At 42.9% G+C, this 20,811-nt stretch overlaps 1 protein-coding gene across 1 annotated transcript in view; it reads right to left on the bottom strand.

The window, feature by feature from the left end:
* cubn (cubilin (intrinsic factor-cobalamin receptor)) overlaps positions 1-19,216 on the bottom strand; it is an 86,313-nt gene extending 67,097 nt beyond the window's left edge. Inside the window, exons 1-15 of the mRNA XM_050056397.1 lie at positions 19,104-19,216; positions 18,355-18,484; positions 13,919-14,014; positions 12,385-12,486; positions 11,902-12,005; positions 10,724-10,850; positions 10,331-10,499; positions 7,943-8,074; positions 7,160-7,255; positions 6,087-6,208; positions 4,842-5,034; positions 4,527-4,645; positions 2,456-2,690; positions 1,202-1,383; positions 505-667 (exon numbers count right to left, since the gene is read on the bottom strand). Of these exons, the coding sequence (XP_049912354.1) occupies positions 505-667; positions 1,202-1,383; positions 2,456-2,690; positions 4,527-4,645; positions 4,842-5,034; positions 6,087-6,208; positions 7,160-7,255; positions 7,943-8,074; positions 10,331-10,499; positions 10,724-10,850; positions 11,902-12,005; positions 12,385-12,486; positions 13,919-14,014; positions 18,355-18,484; positions 19,104-19,216 (2,083 nt within the window). The remainder of the gene's footprint in view (positions 1-504; positions 668-1,201; positions 1,384-2,455; positions 2,691-4,526; positions 4,646-4,841; positions 5,035-6,086; positions 6,209-7,159; positions 7,256-7,942; positions 8,075-10,330; positions 10,500-10,723; positions 10,851-11,901; positions 12,006-12,384; positions 12,487-13,918; positions 14,015-18,354; positions 18,485-19,103) is intronic.
* Positions 19,217-20,811: the final 1,595 nt, after the last annotated feature.

Here is a 20,811-nt window from a genome sequence, read left to right as displayed (position 1 = left end):
TCGGTACGTTATATATTTTCATAGTTTAAATATGCACTGTTGGGCCAAATGGGATTAAAATTAACATGCTGAATCTGGAGCACAGCACAGTCTATGTGCCTGCTACATATTGTCCCAATTTCCACATCTATCGGTTACATTTAAAGATGACACTGTTCAAACAAAAAACGAAATCACAAACATTTAACTTTAACACTGACGAGGAGAGTCCACTGGAGCTTGGACCCCTAAATCACAACATTAAATGTGTGTTTCTTAGGTTGCTATGGCAACACAGAAACATGGAAACAGAGAAATCTCACAGATATCTTTATGGCTCACGTGGATGTATGGCAACACCCAGGAAATACAGACGCTGGGGGAAAGAAAACACTGGATGACATTTCTTTGTACGACTGATAGCAAGTTAGAGTGGCCCTGTCCTGACATACTGCTCCCAAGGTCATGAATAATGTGACACAGTTGCTCTGTAGGATGTGCTAAAGGGTGTAAACACTGTCTTACTTGGGGATGTTGTGTATGTAATGTGGAAGCCTCGGTCAGAAACACTAAAGTCGGAGTGGAAGTGGATCCATGCAGCTGGACCAGTGGTTTGCAGGGGGGGAGGTGATCCAGTGCTGCAGAACTTTCCCAGAACTGGGTCCTCAGGTAGAAGACCATCCCGGATCTACGATATGTGGCCACACAAGACAGTTAATAGAAGAACAGTTGTAAGAGGTTGTGAGGCTGTGCTACAGTCGGCTTGTTTCACTTGTGGTAACAGTGCACAAACCTGACGGAACAGCAAACATAAACAGTAGTGATGGCCAAATGAAGCCTCATGAAGCAATTTCTTCAACAAAAGGTTGAAAGCACACTGAATTGCCATTCTTTGAGCTTCTCTCTTTAAACCATGAGCGCCATCTAGTGGGCTCAGAAAATAAAGAGAATGCTTCATGAGGCTTCATTTGGCCATCACTAATAAACCAGTGTTAAAGTTGTTTGAGTTCAGCACTGAGCCAGATCCTCTGTAAAGGTAACCAGGTTAGCAACAGGAGCACAAAACATAGCCTGCCTGTGAATCAAAGATCGCCTTGGGTGGCTTTGCTTCAGACGTGATGTTTTTTATTAGACCCACACAGAGAAACTGTGTCATCAAGGTATCATTCAACTGTCTGGGATCATTATGTCGGTTGGTTTTACCCAGTCCAGCTTTTCTCACCTCCAGGAAGTCGAAGTTACAGTTGGGGTGTTGCTCCAGACTGAGCGTCCCGAATGCAAAGGTGATGAGCAAGCCAGGTTCCACTGTTACTGTCCAGTAGCAGTCTCGGCTGGGTGGGTAGTTTCCAGGGTAACCAGGTGAGTTAATGCTTCCATAGGGGGCAGTGAGATCGTCTCCACACACTAAGATGAGAGGGAGAAATTAGGGAAGGATGAACAAAACCTGACAGTTTTGCTCCCTTAATGCATAAGGTTTGCCGTTTACAAGTCGGGTGGTTGATTAACGTGTGTTTTTAGCCGCCCATGAATCTTTTCGTGTGATTTTATCTCCACTCCTGACTAGTGATGGCCAAATGAAGCCTCGTGAAGCACTTACTTTATTCCATGAGCCCACTAGATGGCGTTTTCTGTTCAACAAAAGGTTGATAGCACACTGAATTGCCATTCTTTGAGCCTCTCAAACCATGAGCGCCATCTAGTGGGCTCAGGAAATAAAGAAAATGCTTCATGAGGCTTCATTTGGCCACCACTACTCCTGACACTGCTACAACTTGTTTGGTGTTCGCCTCCTGCAGAAGTACCTTTACTTCTTGTGTTTCAAGTGAGGATGTACCTGGCAACAATTTTCCCTGTCGACTAAACAAAAATCAATCAATTTTAATCAAGACAAGTCGACTAGTCTAAAAACAGGACATTCAGAGAAACAGTCAAATTTAGCACAATTTATTGTTCAGTATCTGAAACACTGTCCCAAAGACGACATCTCTCCAATTTAAAACTACAGTCTACTCGAGCATTACCACAGGGAGGGGGACTGCTGTCTGACAGCTCTGTAGCACCCACTAGTGGCGGGCGGCTGCATGACAGTTAAGCGGCCTTGTACATGAAACAAATTGGTTTAACCGACTAGGTGGCGGAAATTTGATCTTTTAAATGTCTAATCATTCCTAGTTTGAAGTCTGGTGCTCCACCCTCTTCATCAGACTTCTGTGCACACGGCCCTGCAGTCTCACGCCTTTTAATGGGTATTTTCTGGGTGTTTAACGATGATAATCAGCTGGCATGCTCTGTCAACTCACCAGGACAATGGGATTTATCATGATAAGAACACAGGTGCAAACAATTCTGCCGTTTAAGAACACGTCGTGAATCTGACGTAGACTTTTCTTGGGACTTTTCGTAAAGACAACTTTAGGAAAGACAAAGGAAGATATTGGCGAATGACACCCATGCTGTTCAAGGATTACACCCCTACCTGGGTCCTGAGACTGCCAAGCAACTGTGAAGCCACCAGCATTGATAGAGCTGTCGGCACGAAACCAGAAATATAAGGAATTGTGGGAGCTGAAGAGTTCCGCTGGGCTATTCTGGCCACAGTATTTTCCGATCATATAAGCAGAGGCACTATCGCCATCATGGATCTGAAGGAAGTCATAGTTGCAGTTGGTGCTGCTCTCCAGATGGAAGAATGGAAAGGTAATACGCAGAATCTGAAGAAGAAAGAACACACAATTCAAAGGACTCATCACATCATCATTTGTATTGTCAGTTCATGTGTGTCCCTCTGCTGACCTTTGGTGAAATGTAACACACAGTTACTCAAGTACTGTACTGAAGCACAATTTGAGGTACTTTTACTTTGAATATTTTAATCTCATGCAGCTTTTGTACTTCTACTTCAATATACGTCAGAGGGACATACTGCACTTCTTATTTGATCATTTTAGTTACTAGTTACTTTACAAATTAAGATTTTTGTTCACAAACCATATTGAAATATAGTGCAGCTGATTAGTCGATTAATTAAAAATTAAAAGGTAACTATTTTGATAATTAACTGAATTGCTTTTCAAGCAAAAAGCATTTCATGGTTCCAGCTTCTCAAATATGAGGACTTGCTGCTTTTCCTTTGAATTATTTTAAATGTTTAAATTAATTTATACGTCTCTCCACTGAGCACTTTTACTTTAAATACTTAATACATCTCCCTGATTATACTTACAAACTTTCACTTAAGCAACATTTTAGAAACTGTTACTGACAGAGTATTTTTAGAGTTTGGTATCAGTACTTTAATTTAAGTAAAGGATCTGATTACTTCCTTCACCACTGCTGCTGACATGGCATTGCATTTACCTGTAACACCAGCACCGGCACTCTGTAAAATCATATGTTCGCTTTTAGGCTGCTGTCAGCCCTAGAGTGGTCTCCTCTGGTCTGAATCAGGGACTCATGTTGTTCCAAAGTTGTATAATTGCCTAGAGTTGGTTCGTGTTCTCACGGCAGCATTTACAAGAGGACCAGATCAAATGCCTTGTGTGAGAAAGCTGCTCTTGATTGGTCAGAATTTCCATGTGGGAAAAATCCAGGAAGTAAAGCAAACGTTGAAGAAGAGTACACTTGCAAGATAAATGTGACACTTTCTAATGTCACAATGGAGGGACAACTACGCAGGTTGATTTTAGCGCTGCTCATCGTGGACTATATTGCTGTCATTGTTCATTTTAGTCAAACCATACAGTTTGAAAACGAGGCGCGGCTCCAACTAGAAAACAATGTTTTGATGCATTGGATGTGCTGAATGTGCATATTAAGGCAGTACAGGAGGAGGTGCACATTAATAATCCTCCAGGACTGTAACATGCTCATGTTTAACCCAAACAATGTGTCATGTGACTGCAGTTGCTTCACATCCAGGTCGGAACACCTTCTCACCACAAACCAACCGCACCAGAGTTCCTTTGGAACCGGACTGAGACCACCTCTTCAAGAAGGTCTCGGTCCGGTTGTTTTGCTGTGTTCACACCTGCACAAACGAACCGCACTGAGGGGGCAAAACTACTTAAATTAGAATGAACTGAACCAAACAGAACAGGTGTGAAAGTGTATCTAACAATGCATTTTCAGGTGGCATCTCTCCAGGTCTTGGGCATGTGCCAGAGTCTTTGCACATGGCAAAACACCTGCCCTGATATTGTGTTTGGGGGGCTTTACCTATGCTAATAGGTGACCTATGATCTAGTGGGATTCATCATGCAGCACATCTGGGTAAGAGCAGATTTGCGCGGTTAAGAAGGTTTGGTGCATCTTATCAATTTTCCTTGCCAGAAAATTAAGAGAAAATATGAGAGAAATTTAAGACAATGTTTCTGCGTGAGGCCCAGTGATTTTTGTTATCATCGTCCTATGGAAATAAAAATGCAAAGATTTTTTTTCTCAGTGTGGACATTAAAGGGTTAAAGGACTAAGAAAAGCTGTCAAACTTACACAGTAACATAGAAAGAGGATTCGTGTGGAAAAGGAAATCTCTTAAGAGAGAGGCTGACCTTGTGTGGGTCGGCACGGATCACCCAGGCACAGTTGACATTGTGATCGTAATGATCGTGACCTGGGGTGTTGGGATAACTGAAGGAACCAGCGGGGCCAGTCAGGTAACCTCCGCACTCTGTGAACACAAACAGAGGTTTAGAAAAAAAATTGATTACAGCTCTACTTCCTGTGTCTCTGCACATCCGTTCTACTCTCTTCATCTTGTCCTTGTAATTTCTCCACCTCCTTTTGACCCATCTCTCCCGCTTCTTCCCTTAACCTCCCCTCCTTTATCTCCCCAGCCCTTCCATATGTTACTGTCCTGCCAGTACCTTGCTGTGAGGTCTGGCAGAGCGGGCCAGTCCACTGGGCAGTGCAAGTACATGTGAATCCATTAATGCCGTCGGTGCAGGTTCCTCCATTCTGACAGGGGTTGCTTAAGCACTCGTTGATATTCTGGTCACAGAGTGGTCCTTGCCAGCCAGGGTTACAGTTGCACATGTATCCAGGAGCCGAGGTGGTGGTCTGTGACAGCAGTGGTGCACAAGTCAGACATCACGGATTTGTTGCTACACATGGATTTGATTCTGCATTTTCTGTTCTTGAGAATGTCATTAGCACAAACACAAAGGTGGGATTTATAAAGCACTTAAAGACTGATTCAGACTTTGGACACATTACTGCAAATAATTCTGCAAATACGTGGGTTAGTCCAGCTTTACAATTAAAGCTTTCAATATGGCAATAAGGCAAACAACTATGGCTGACAATGACATGCATAAGTTCTGAGTCAGTGTTCTTAAATGTTGTACAATAAGTAGGAGGTTGTTTTAAGTTGACTCTTAAGGATCTCAATAGTAGAATCAGACATTGGGAGGAAGTTAATTACATTGCTTGGGGCCAGCCATAGAGAGGGCTCTGTGCCCATGAAGCGGAATTTATACCTCTGCGTTGAATCGACGCCATCCCTACGCCGTAAGCCCTGCATGGACGTAGAGCCTATGCTATACCCTACGCCGCAGCCTGACATGCATCTCCCCAGAAATGTAACAACACATTTCTTTTTCAGCTCAATCGAGTCTACGGACGTCCTCCTTGAGGTTAGTTTTGCTTCTGTTGGCCCCACACCCTAACTGTTAGTGAGCCACTGTTGTTATTGTTGCTAGTGATGGCCAAATGAAGCCTCATGAAGTATTTTCTTTACTTTCTGAGCCCACTAGATGGCGCTTTTGTTCAACAAAAGGTTGAAAGCACACTGAATTGCCATTCTTTGAGCCTCTCTCTTTAAACCATGAGCGCCATCTAGTGGGCTCAGAAAATAAAGAAAATGCTTCATGAGGCTTCATTTGGCCATCACTAATTGTTGCTACCATCCCCTGTAAGCTTATTTTCAGGTTTCCAACCAACATCCAGCAGTCTGCTCTGCAATTTATCTCTTCCGCATACTCAACAGTTTTTTTAATACTCCAACTAGACCAACTACAGCAGACTCAGACAGAGCATCTTCATCATGATGGCCACGCAGCATCCCACCATGTCTGAACAGCCATACATGCACAGTTACACACACTCACCACACACTGTCCATTGACACAGGGGTTGTTGGTCTGACAGACGTTGCTGGTCTGGGTGCAACCTGTTGGTCCATAACCGTTTCCTGTGTAGCCTGGAGGGCAGGTGCATACAGGAAGGCTTGTGCCTGGTGGATGTGGGAGGATTGAGTAAGAAGAAAAAGACAAAGAAGAAGAAGAGGAACACATGATCATGTTCCACATTATTTGTACACAAGAGACAGTCACACAGACTGACAGTCAGATCTGATTTAGACACTGTATAAATACCTTTGAATCAAGAGTTAATGAAGTTTATCAGTTCTCGGATTAAGAAGCTAACTCAGTCCAGCTTACATGCTAACATAAGGAACATATGCTACGCAAGTTAGAAAACAAGCTTACCGAGTGGTGTATGGTGGAAACTGTCGCTGTCGCCAACGGTAAGTTTGTTTTCTAACTCGCAGTATCGCCAGATGTTGGCTTAAAAAAGAAATATCGGAATCCGCAAAGATGCTGATTTCTGATGATATGACAAACCGATTTCTTTTTCCCTTTTTTTTTTTTTATTGACAAAGTGAACATGGAAAACATCAGGTAAATGATACAGCACAGGTCAGAGGACAAGATATCTGAAAGTATGTATAAGGAATATATGTAACAACAATTATAACAGACAGAGGATTCAAGGAAGAATATGGATATATTGATATATATATGTCATCAGGTGGGAACCTCCTTTCACCAGTGTTTCGTCTAGTTGGTCCCACGACACCTCCAGGAGGCTAGACAGTGATCTCTGGCGTCCCAGAGACACTCCCCTAATGCCAGGTCTCACTGCTCCCCGCACCAACCCAATAACCTCCTTTACCTTACTTACACATGGCTTTCTCAGCCCAAACAGCACTGCAACCTTCAACCAAACCCAGGCTCCGTACATGCGAGCTCCAGGTAGAGACAGTGCTGATACTACCTTTCCTAGCACATTCATCATACTCTATTTCACACGCTACATAGCATAACTACAATATAAGCTAAAGTTAAAGGAGATAGATAAACTCACAGGAAAGAAATAAAATCATGCTTATGTATGTTTTTACCTGGGGTTGAGGAGCAAGTGGCCAATGGGTGACAGCCTCCATTGTTGGTAGCACAGATATTGGCCTGGGTACATGTTCTCCCATCGCCCTCATAACCTGCAAAAATACAAGATGAGTCTTTAAAATGAAGCAAATATGGATTCTTTCTGGTGGTTGTTATTTGTTGCTTTTACTGGTCAGGACCAGTGTTGGGCAGTAATCTGTTACAGTAATAACATTACTTTTTCCAGTAACAAGTAGTGTAACTGATTACAAATAAAATTTCAGTGATAATATTACAGTGACTCCAAAACCGTCAACTCATTACAGGGTTACGTTTGTTATCACGTCACTACTGACTTGGAACACATCGTCACATCAGTGAACTCATTTTAGTAATCGTCGCGCTGCACAGGCACGGCACAAAGCAGCGAGCTAATTATAAAGATTGAAACGCTTATCTTAGCACCTGGAAATATTCCTGTTACTTTGATTTTGTCAGAAGGAAAGATGACAGGAACACTGCTGCTGCAGGTAGCCGGACTAAAACTGCACACAGAAAAACCAGGACCATGACAACTTGTTCAGAAAGGGTAAAAGGAAAGAGATGGAAACTTGGAGGTGTGTGGTTTAAGAGAGGGGATGTCTTGCTACATATGTAGGTGGTCAGGGCCTTTCTAACCCTCTCACAGTTCTATGAAATCTGAATGACCGCCAGAGTTCTCAGAATTCTGAGAACTCTGGCGGTCATGCAGAATTCACAGCACTGCAGTTGAACTTGTGACTCATTTCCTTCCGTCATACCTGGAGGGCAGGGACCACAATGGAAGGAGCCCATGGTGTTTAGGCATTGTACCACAGGAGTGGTGGAGCATCCGCCATTATTGGTCAAACATTCGTCCACATCCTGACAGCTGTAGCCATTGCCCTGCCAACCTGAAACATAGTAGAACCAGAGAAAAAACAAAAGGTCTATTTTGTGACACAGTGCAACGTCACAGCAGGTAAAGTAAAGCAAATCATCAAAAATAATTGGAAAATCATAAAAGGTGATCCACTCCTCAAAGATGGGCTGCCATCTGCACCAGCTGTGAGTTTTAGAAGAGCACATACAAAAGGAGACAAGCTGGTCCACAGGTCTGCTGGGAAATAAAGACTCCACCTGGCTCCATTGCAGAGGTTGACTGGTATATCAGAGCAGGCAGTGGGCTGGTTTGTGAATGACATCTCAGAAAGGTCTCAGTGTGGTCAGTTTGACAGGCTCACCTGTCACTGGCTCAACACTTGTAATGGTGTACCCCAGGGCTCAGTGCTAGGTCCACTGTTATTTTCGATTTATATTGATAGTCTTGGTTGAAATGTGGTTGGTGCCAATTTTCAGTTTTATGCCGATGACACAGTGATGTATTGTGCCTGCTCATCGATCACAGAGGCTGTGGCCAAACTGCAGACTGTCTTTAATGTCATCCAGATTCAGCCTTCACAACTAAAGCTGGTTTTAAATGCTGATGAAACTCAGGTAGACTGGTTTTGTGTGTGTCTCCTTGGCTCAGCTCGCCTCGCCTAGGCAAGGCACTCTGCTTTTAAACATCATCACTCAAGACAAACCATCATCACTTCAAGACACACCTTTAAGAAGGTAGACCTGTTGTGATGGAAATGTAAATCCCTGCTGTGCCTGGCCCGGCCCGGCCTGTTAGCCCAGCGCAGCAACCTGTCTGTTGTCTGTCACTACCCACTGCTCCGGGGTACCAACTTTTCAATTTAATTTGGATTAAGATTCAGTATTAGAGTGTGTGAGTAGAGGTTGGTGCATTTTTCAAGCCTTCTGTGACCTTACCCGCCACAGGGCTCGGGGTCTTCACTCCTCAACCCCCACCACTTCGGTTCAAAAAGTTCAGCAGCCAAATGAATACATACATACATACATACATACATACATACAATTCATAAATACAAATTGTGCTTGCAAGTTGCAAACTGTTCATACTGTTTTGACGTCAGCTGTAATGATCTGGATCATGGCTAACAGGAAAACAGTGACAGTGTGGCAGCAGAGTGATCCCTGCCAGTGTTATTTGTGAAAGATTGTGGTGTAGGCTGCAACCTTATCATTGCCGTCCCTGTCTCACTGATCTCATCACAGCTGTACACGTGCATTTGATGATGTAGTGCTGTAAAGCCTTACACTTCTCCCAGCAGCCTGCCTGCTCCCCAAAACTACACATTGCAGGAACAGGCGCTTGGGTGCAGAGTGGGCATGACAGAGGCACCAGTCTCCCTGTTACAAGTCAGTGTCTCATCTAAATAATGTTGAAGCTGATATTTTAAAGAAAAAAGTTGCATAATGTTGCTTTATAAATGAAAAGCTAAGTCAATAATCATAGTTAGTAATGAATATGTTCGGCTGATCAGCATACTCAGACATCACGGCCTGAATGACTCTGATTAATCACCCTGAACGTTGAAACCACCAAATCACTGGATTCTGTTTTGTGTTTTGTGACGCTTTGAAATAGTTTCTATTAGGTAATATGTGTCATTTAGTTAATTGTTGGTGACCCGCAAAGAGCTGTGCAACAGGAGAAAACTCCAGCCATGAAACTTTGGAGCAGGATGAGGTGGCAGCCTACATGGAGTTCAAGACACCCAAGGAGGATCCTTTGGAGGTTTGATGGTGGTGGAAGGAGCATGCTAACATGTTTCCTAACCTGGCAGTGATTGAATGTTTTCACCATCCAGTCAAAGAGACGTCCAATTCAAGAACGGAGAACCAGCTTCATGTGAGGGACTGGAACCTGGGGGGGGGGTTTGATCACGGGTGCAGGGTCGGGTTGTGGGACTTTTATTAACGGGTGCAGGTTGGTTCTGGTGCTGAGCTTTACGGGTATGGGCGGTGCAGGTTTTCAAAAATGGACGCATGCAGAACTCTGGCTTACAACAAACTTTTGTTAGCCAGCAGTTATGACATCAGTCCCAGTTAGCCAGACTAAAGCTCTGCCTGCACAGTGTGTGGTACAATACTAAAAGCCTTTCCTTTACTCTGGTGACTATCTGTACAGCCGTCTGTATCTGTTTCATCTGCAGTCTCTAACTAGAGTGAAATACACATAGCAGATCTTCTATTGAAATGCTGTGCATCGTGCTGTTGTAAAATAAGCACAGAGTACGAGTGGTGTTACTGATGGTTACCTGCAGGACAGTGTCCACAGTAGAAGGAACCCTGAGTGTTGTAGCAGGGAACAGGAGGGTTGGTGGAGCAAGGTTTGTTGGGTAGGTTACACTCGTTAACATCAGCCACACAGGATGGATTCCCGGCTGGAGCTTCCCAACCGCTCTCACAAATGCACTGATATTTAGGCTGTTTATTGAAACAAAAAAATAGTCAGAGTGTGAAAACACTGTCATTCAAAATCAACAAAATGAAATAATACTGAATTGTTCGTCCCACAGAGACGACGTGTTGGTAATTCATGTATCAGGCAAGTGGCAAAAATGTTGATACCGAAGGCATCAGCAAAATGTTCACGGACAACATATTTAATTTGTGTCACTTATTATAGGCAGTTTTGTTTTTCTGGTTACCTGTCCAGGTGTAACCCGGTCTGCATCAATACACATGCCATGTACACACAGGTCCTGTCCTGCATTCCTGCAGTCATCAAACCGCACCGTACAAAGAGTCCCGGACCATTCTGGAGAACAGCTACAACTGCAGAGAACCAGGAATATTAACATTATCAATGCCATAAGGTAACTGTAGCAAGCACTACATTATTTTAAAAAAGACTATAAGAGTATATTTATATCAATCTATATCTACATCTATATCTATATCCATCCATTTTCATTCGCTTATCCGGGGCTGGGTAACGGGAGCAGCAGGCGGAGCAAAGCACCCCAAACGTCCCTCTCCTCAGCAACACTTTCCAGCTCCTCCTGGAAGATCCCGAGGTGTTCCCAGGCCAGACAAGATATATAATCCCTCCAGCGTGTTCTGGGTCTGCCCCAGGGCCTCCTACCAGTGGGACGTGCCCAAAACACCTCCAATGGGAGGCGCCCAGGAGGATCCTGATCAGATGTTGAACCACCTCAACTGACCGCTTTTGAGGTAAAGGAGCAGCAGCTCTACTCCGAGCTCCCTCCAGATGTCTGACTCCTCCCCCTATCTCTAAGGCTGAGCCCAGACACCCCACAGAGGAAACTCATTTCCACCGCTTGTATCTGTGATCTCATTCTTTCAGTCACTACCCAGAGCTCATGACCATAGGTGAGGGTTGGGACGGAGATGGACCAGTGAATCGAAAGCTTTGCCTTCAAGCTCAGCTCCCTCTGAACCACGACAGTCCGGCACAGCACGGGCATTTCTGCAGAAGCCACACCAAAGGAGAACTCCAACACCATGGTGCTCAGCCCGGCACCTCTCACCCTGGACGATTCCAGCCCCTTTCCCGGAGATTGGTTTGTGAACCACTGCTATGCTTAGAGGTCAGCCCAACTACATCTAGTTGGTACTGCTCCACCTCCCACACCAGCTCCGGCTCCTTCCCCAGCAGGGAGTGATATTCCACATCCCCAGAACCAGTCTGCGACACCAGGGGTCAGGATATCTCAAGGTACCTTGCACGTTGTATCTCAAGGTAGAAAGTCCATGACCGTACGTACACACATTTCTTAACAGTGGCCAAGCAAAATCACAACACACAGCACACAGTAACATTAGAGTCATAACAACAGAGTATGGAGGGACGTTTAAAACATACGTGAACGATCCAGGGGTGTTGACGCAGGTTGCTCCATTCTGACAACCTTGAAATGTTCCTGCATACACCTGGCATTCATTCACATCTGTCGCGCAGTTAGGACCCTGACACACACACACACACACATACACACACACACACATTGCAGGAGAGAAGGAGATGGGAGCGTAGTTTAAGAAATGTTAACCACAGATAAACTTCAATGATCGCTGTCGATGTTTCACTAAAACACAGCATTTGGCATGGGATGTGTGTAAAGTATGTTTCAGCTTAGTCTTGTTGTAAGAATTTTGTTTTGTAGTTGACACTGTGTTGATGTGGTGCTTCCGTCCAAATAAATATTGAATATAATTACAGAAAAAAGGGAAAAGAAACCTGAGACACAGCGAGCTTGAAGCCAAATTGTGTTGTTTCTGGGGGCTCTGGACAAAATGTGATTACAGGACCAACTGTAAAAACCATAACAACCATAGAGGAACTCACAGCCCAGTTGTTGGGGCACACACAGTGGTATGAGTTGAGTAAGTTCAGACATGTTCCTCCATTCTGACAGGGATTACTGCTGCAGGACACCCTCTGGACTGTCTAGAGGAGAAAAGAGGAGAGGAAAGGCAAGGAGAGAAACATGACAATTATAGACCCTTTTACTGCTAGTGTGATGGTTTTTGGTGGGCGGGGCTTAGCTGGAGGCAAAACAGTTCTCCACAGACGTTAGCTAGCGCTAGCTAACAAGTTGTGTTGTCTTGTTTTAGACGATGGAGGAAGATGATGTGAGTGGTGCGTTCAGAAACACTCATTGTGAGTGTGGGAGCGCACTCTGACACAAACTGGAGCGTTGATAAATTGGGAGCGCTGTCTGAATGTAGCGTTGGGTTATCCAGAGCAGCGCACTCTCAGAGTGGCAGAGCGCACTCTGGACACTCTGTCTGTGGAGACGGAGCAGCAGAGCGCCGAGCGGAGTGAATGTGTGATTAACTTAACCGTTGGTTCATTCATGTAGAAATATAACGCTCCGTTTCTTCCACCAACAGGGCTCTCATTTTAGTGTAGAGCGTCAGACTGAATTTACCAACGCACCATGTCAGGTCACTCACTCTCCGGGACCGCCAGTGTTACTTGAATAAGTAAACACTGACCAACGGGACCAGACTGGCCGACCCGTATGCTCTCACTCAGTGGATGGATGATGTCACAGGAAGCCAATCTTACAAAGGAGGACCACACTTGTTTGTTTTGCTATGGAAGCTAACGTTAGCTAATGTGCTAAAAAGTTAGCGTTCCAGAGAAATCCAATATTCCTCTTAATCCCTCCCCAGTTTCTGATGAGGTGGACATGATAACCCTTAATACACATAACCTTATTCATCCCTACAACAGGAAATACTTTTTCCCTAACCTGATATGAAGTGTGCGCTGCACATGTGAGCATTTTTGATGATGGCCTCCGTCCAGTCCTTTGGTCTTATCACATTTAACCATAGTTGTCTTTGTTTTTGTTGACGGGCAGTGGCGGCTGGTTTTGAGCCATGACTCCTTCTATTCTGGCTCCCAATAACACAACAAGACAAACACATTTTAACACTCCTATGGAGCCTACAGCCCTGTGGGGGAGAGGCAGCTGCACCTCCAGCTGATAACATGATGTCATCGTGATGTCATCGTGATGTCAGCCCTAACAGGGTCTACAGAACAGTCTTTAGTTTGAGCCGTTTCTACAAATGGTTCTTCCATGTCTTACCGATTCAAGTGCATCCACTTTAGTCTCGAGTGTTGACACCTAGAAAGCATGAGAAATATATTTTACAGCACTGGTTATATACAGTACTTTCACAATAAGAAAAAGCTTTAATTACAGGCTGAGTGCATCGAAAATTCACACAAGGAAATTAAAAGAAAATGCAAATGAGCTGAATGTGAGTTAAAATAAATAAACAAGAAGATAAAATCATAAATAAACGACATATTTATGCTGCAAATGGTATTGATAAAATGCATCATCATTGCTTTAATGTCCTACCTTGGTATCAAGCTGGTTTAGTTTGTTGGTGATATCAGGGGGAACTCCACCTCCGTTAGTCTTGATGTCATTAATGTCATCTTTGTTGGTTTTGATCTGAAATCAGACAGTTACAGGTAATTGACCCTGAAAAAAATCATCCACATGTATTGAAAAAATGAGTACACTGTTGCGTGACTGTAAAACAAAGTGTGAATCATTCACATGAATGAAATATTTCTTTGTAGTAATCTCAGCTGTATATTTTATTTTGTACTTTTGTTCTCTGTCATCTGTCTGTAACTTTATGCTGCTGCCCATCTTTGCCAGGACGCTCATGAAAAAAGAGATTTTAAATCTCAAGAGTTTTTGTGTTGAGACAATAAAGCCTCCACAAAAATAACATTTGTGTGTGATTTATCCTGGCTTCATATGAGCAGAGGAAATCTCTGTTCATCGCTAGGCTAATTTATACAATGTAAAATGCCATAGGCTGGTACTAATAACGTTAGCATGTTGTATTTGTTTGGAAAACATGTTTAGTGTAAGACAGTTGTTTTGTCAGNGTCTCTATTAAGCCATGTTTAATGTGTGTTTAATGTGTGTTTTGAATCAACTAAACTTAACAGCACTTCACAGAAACCTCCACCGCCAACTAGAGTTTTGGAGGTGTAAAGTAAAAATGCTTTTCACGGTGTAGGCTCTGTCGCACAAGTAGACCTATAAATCCCACTTTAGTATGAATAAGTTGCTTTAAAAAATCTGAACTATCGCTTTAACCTTTCAATTTGTGTTTTATTTCATTTTGAACTTTTTCAGCATCGTCACCTTCACATCAAAAATCCTCCCGTTGCATTCTGTCAAAAAGAAAAGGACACTTGTACCCACAGAGGGGACATCTCCGACTAAATATAGCTGTCGTCCTGATTTTTCTCATTTGTCAGGATTGCTTTAAAATCTGTGATGTTTGAAATGTTTGAACTGCTTCAAATGTGCCGCTGTTCATTCAGCCCCGACTCATGTAGCCTTGAGCGTGCACTCACGTCTGTGCAATCATTCAGATAAAAGAAATGCATACTCAAGGCTCAATACATGTAAGATGCATCAGCTCTAACTCTCTCCTCACCCCTGATCTTTGGTCCCGTCCAAACTGCTGTGTCTGCTTCCTGACTTGTTACTCATTCACAGCCTCATATGACGAGCAGGCTTCCAGTGGTGTAAAACTTGATAAGAAGTCATAACGTAGTTGTGAATATGATCTGGGTTGTTTGGATAAGCTAATTAGTTTGCTGCTATGCTGTTGGTGAAGTGCTCGGTGTACAACCAGTTCTCAACCTCACAGATTAGAACAGGACCACCAAAATGCACCTGCAACGCGCCTTTCTAGTCTTCTGAGTCTGTCACATTCACCCATTCACACACACGCTCACACACTGGTGGCCAAGGCTACCACACAAGGTGCCACCTGCTACTCAGTAACACATTCATCCACCGATGGAGCAGCCATCAGGAGCAATCTGGGGTTCAGTATCTTTACCATAGACATTTAATACATCATTTCATACAGTTTGTTTGCACAGGGGACGAACACCTCGATTGTGGAACAGAGACACAGAGATTTGGATTCATGAGGCTATTATGCTTTTAAAACTATTGCTTTATTATAATGTAACTTTATAGCATCATTACAGACCACTGAACCACACCCATATACACTCACCGGCCACTTTATTAGGTACACCTGTTCAACTGCCAATCAGAAAATATCCAGTGAGCCAAAATGCCTTGTTGATGCCAGAGGTCAGAGGAGAATGGCCAGACTGGTTCAAGATGATAGAAAGGCAACAGGAAGTCAAATAAGCACTGGTTCCAACCAAGGTGTGCAGAAGACCATCTCTGAAGCAACAACACCTTGTCCAACCTTGAAGCAGATGGGCTACAGCAGCAGAAGACCACACCAGGTGCCACTCCTGTCAGCTAACAACAGGAAACTGAGGCTACAATTCACACGGGTTTTCTCACCAAAACTGGACAATAGAAGATTGGAAAAACCACATTCAGATGGAAGCATGGATCCATCCTGCCTTGTATCAACGCTTCAGGCTGCTGCTGGTGGTGTAATGGTGTGGGGGAGATTTTCTTAGTACCAACTGAGCATGGTTTAAACACCACAGCCTACCTGAGTATTGTTGCTGAGCGTGTCCATCCCTTTATGACCACAGTGTACCCATCTTCTGATGGCTACTTCCAGCAGGATAACGCACCATGTCACAAAGCTCACATCATCTCAAACATGACAATGACTTCACTGTACTCCAATGGCCTCCACAGTCACCAGATCTCAGTCCAATAGAGCACCTTTGGGATGTGCTGGAGCGGGAGATTCTCATCATGGAGCAACTGTGTGATGTCATCATGTCAATATGGACCAAAATCTCTGAGGAATGCTTCCAGCACCTTGTTGAGTCTGTGACACCAAGAATTAAAAAGGGGGTCCAGCCTGGTCTGTGACACCAAGAATTAAAAAGGGGGTCCAGCCTGGTACCAGCAAGGTGTCCCTAATAAAGTGGCTGCTGAGTGTATGTTGGCAATGCCTGAAGCTGGCTGTAAACTGGAGAGAAATACCTGATGCCCTTAAAGAGGTCATCCTGCAGTACAGGGTGTAAATCCTGGAAGTCTGGATGAAGGGAGAAACACCTCTTATTGATCACACGTGTCATTGTTTGTTGTTTGCACACATCACATACACACATTAAATGTCACAGTCCATAGAGCACGTTTTGCACTTGCACTTTATCTTTGTGATTAAAATTTGGAGTGGACAATTATCATTACTATTTTAATTTTAATTTTTCTAATTAACAGTTTGGTTACATACACTTTGGAGTGGCTTTAACGCTGTTTTCTTTTATATAATTTTTGAGTATAATGTGTTCAAATGTCATGTACAGCTGAAAGAATGTAAACACTGCATAATTAAGTTTTAGGTGGGAGAAAGAAGCTGACATAAAGTTAACCGAAGATGGTTGGCTGAACATATGTAAGACACAATCTACCACGCAACGCTCAAGTCTGTAGAGGGAGTTGATGAGGAAAAACACTGTAAGGATCTTTATAACTCTTAAAATTATAAATCACAAAGCAACAAACCTGAACGTGGTCAGTGTTGGAGAATGTGTGGTACCATGTCTGCTGGTCATTTCTGGGAGTGTTCTAAGACTTCTTCTTATTGGGTGAATGTGGTCACAGAGATCAGATCAATAATGTGTTTAAAACAGGATTTTAACTTCACTGTGATGTTTTTGTGAAACTATCAAATTGATTGATTGATTGATTGATTTCTGGAAGAGGATAAGACAGTAATCCAAAGGATGACATGCTAAAGTAAAATACTTATTTCCAGCATGGTCCTTGGTGTTTACACACAAGAAACAAATAAACAAGAAGCAGACAAAGTCAGACTAAAAATACATACAGTAATTAGGAGAAAGAAAAAAAGACATCACATAAAAACAAAATAAATGAGAGCAGATATTTATTACAAATACGACCAGCAGGTTCCAAAACAGCAGGAAGCAGGAAATGGTTAAGTAAAGAGTCTCCGGACAGAAATTATTAAGAACATTTACGTTGTGGAACAACTGACTTTTCTCTGAGACATGCCGCTGGAAATGTGAACAATATCGGAAAAAAATGGAAATCTTATTTGACTTGAAGTGCTCTAATTTGTTTGGTGAATTTTGTTTTGTGCCCCTTGGCGTGGGGACATGTGGGATGGGTCGTGGCTCATGGATGACTGGGCGATTTCTCCCTCCTTGGAGCGGCTCTGGATTTCCAGGGGTCAAGGTTGGGGACCTTTGTGGTCTTGAGAGACGATCATGGACATGGAGGAGTGTAGCCTTGCCTCCTCTTATTTTCTGTTTTGCTCAGTGCTGGACATTTCACTTTTGCCTACGATGTCCCTGCCTGTTGTTGTTGTTTATGTCTGTTATTGGCTTTTTTATTTTTCTTTATTTTTTTGTAAAAACGAAGGTAACATTTTATATTAAGGTACTGTAATAAGCTCTAAATAATTATTAATAAATGCTAATTAATGTTTAGTAAGCACACATTAACGTTAATGAGCACTTATAAGACGGTATAAGATGCTTATTAACATTAATAAGACTATATAAATGTTTATTACAGCATAACTGACTTAGAGTTATTATTGCTTACTAAAAGTAATAAAAAGTAAGCTGAAAAAAAGTTCTAAATATGAGCCAGTCTGTTTTGCTTCCTGCTTCTTGTAACCAGGAAGTTAATGACAAAAAAACCTCATGAAAGTTGAATCTTCAGTGACTTTCTGTTTGTCCTGCAGAGTGGAACGTCAGGTTTGATTTTATGAACCATCAGACGACTGCAGTCTGTCACATGACGTGTGCATGTTTGTTACTGGTGGAAAAGTCTTCGCTTACCTGATTCAGAAGTTGGGTGAGGTCCTCATTATTGACTTTAACCCGGCCTGATGCTGGTGTCTGGAAGCGGATCTCGTTATTGTCACCAGTTGTAAAGACGAGGTGACCATTCTCTGACAGCATACGAGGCCTGTGGGGTCAAATCACCAAATTCCATCAGTGCTGATGTTTGTACAGAGCAGGTTTATCAGTTTATCAGGAATCCCACAATAAACCAATAGTACTCCGAATATTAATTTCCCTGATGCTTTATAATCAGAAAGAGCGTTGCAAAAAAGTCTCCCAATAATCCAACGATGATCCAATAACAACATCTTTTTTCATCGTTCCTCTGAAGTCCGCTCCTCTCAGGGCACGACGGCAAAATTCCAACATGAAATCATTTGACTGAGTTTCTGATCGTTCAACAAAATAAGCTCCGCAGGGAACATACACACACGTAATACATTTCCAGCTAGTACACAGATAAAAAATAATCCAAAAGCTAACACTGTATGAAATTAACTATGACAGTTGAGATATTAAAAACTAACTGATAAACAATTTTATGGCATTTCAAAAACCTTATTCTCTGCAGAATTTGAAAATCAAGTGAGGACCAGACTCACACATCAGCGTCACGCATCTTAAATACTCTCCAGCTGCATATAAACTGTTTACATACAGAGATTAATACTGATGAAGGCCATCATTTTGACTCATCACTGTGCAACACATCCATGTTTTTATCTCTCCAAAGCCCAACTCACTGGTCGCTGCTCTTGTCTCGTCTTTGTGCTGCGTCCCTGGGCTCTCCTTGCAGTCCCACCAGAAGGAGAATGAGGATGAGGAACAGCCATGAGAGCTGCAGTCTCCCAGCCATAGAAAAAGATGTGTCCTGCCTGAGCGCTCTGGACAACTTTACTGGGATTTGACATGCTGTCACACTCTAATGCTCCCTGCCAAGACTTTGACCTGACACTACGACCATAAAGTGCATCTCAATTAACAAAAGCTGCTTAACTTTGTTATTGAGTGAGAATGTCCCTCACATGACTGTAGGAGATGAGTAACCTGATTCGTGTGACTTAATGTGTGTGTGCTCTGCAGGTGTCAGGAGGTCGTCACTGTGTGGATGAATATGAGGTAAAATTATTTAGAAATTATTTATAGTTCTGCCTTAAAAGGCATCACAAGAACCAAATTAATAAGAATGATTGCAGTCACATTGCGAACTTTTTCTAAACTAACAGTCGGTGTAACTTATTTTTATATGAATTATCATTTATTTTACATATTTGGAAAGATATATAACTGGCTGTGGGTGTGGGGTCCTCCACCAGAAAACCAAAATGGAATGTAAAACGAACTTCATGCATTTCTACGTCACCTGCAGAAGTCCAGATCTGTTAGATCGAAGGTTTTAAAACCAGTACAGCATACAGTGGCTGCAAAGGTTTGAGCACCTGCGTCACAATTTGGTTCACTGTGAGTAGAAGATGAGCTGATCTCCAAAAAACATGAAGTTAAAGATGAAACATGCTTTTCAATGTTTTAAGCAAGAGTGAAAAATATTGAAAGCAGCACCGTACAAAAGTTTGGGCACCCCAAGACATTTGAGCTCTCAGACAGCTTTTCCCAGGGTCTCAGAGCTTAAAGAGCTTGTTAGGGCTCTGGCTTGTTCACAGTCATCGTTAGCAAAGGCCAGGTGATGCTAATTTCAAAGCTTTATAAAGACTCTGACTCCTGAAACCTTGTCCCAACAATCAGCAGCCATGGGCTCCTCTAAACAGCTGCCTAGCACTCTGAAAACTAAAAGACCTGATGAAGACTAGAAGAAGATAGCAAAGTGTTTTCAGGGAGCTGTTTCCTCAGTTGGTCATGTCAGTAAGAAATGGCAGTTAACAGGAACTGTGGAGGTCAAGCTGAAAACTCTCTGAGAGAGCTGCTCGTAGGATTGTTAGAAAGGCAAATCAAACCTCTGTTTGACTGCAAAAGACCTGCAGGAAGATTGATCAGACTCTGGAGTGGTGGTGCACTGTTCTACTGTGCAGACACACCTGGACAAATATGAGCTTCATGGAAGAGTCATCAGAAGAAAACCTTTCCTGTGTCCTCACCACAACATTCAGCGTCAGACGTTTGCAAAGGAACATGTGAACAAGCCTGATGCTTTTTGGAAACAAGTCCTGTGGACTGATGAAGGTAAAACAGAACTTTTTGGACACAATGAGCAAAGGTGTGTTTTTACGTATTTGAGGCAAAAAAAATCCCTGACCAAGAATTTAAATCAACAACAAGCTGAGCAGATGATTGAATCTTGGTGTTTAGTGGTTTGACTAAATATTTGTTCCTGGTGGATGTGCTGTATCAACTCTTCAAATGTCAAACCTTACATTGATCAGTTTAAGATTCAGTTAAGCAGAATAGTGTCATCGTGATAGAGTGGGCTCAACTTCAGTGAGTGTGTCCCTGTGG

The sequence above is a fragment of the Epinephelus moara genome, chromosome 11 (genome assembly GCF_006386435.1).
Source record: "Epinephelus moara isolate mb chromosome 11, YSFRI_EMoa_1.0, whole genome shotgun sequence".
Classification (NCBI taxonomy): Eukaryota; Metazoa; Chordata; class Actinopteri; order Perciformes; family Serranidae; genus Epinephelus; species Epinephelus moara.
Note: the sequence above shows the minus strand (reverse complement) of the source record. Positions and strands in the feature narration are given on the sequence as shown.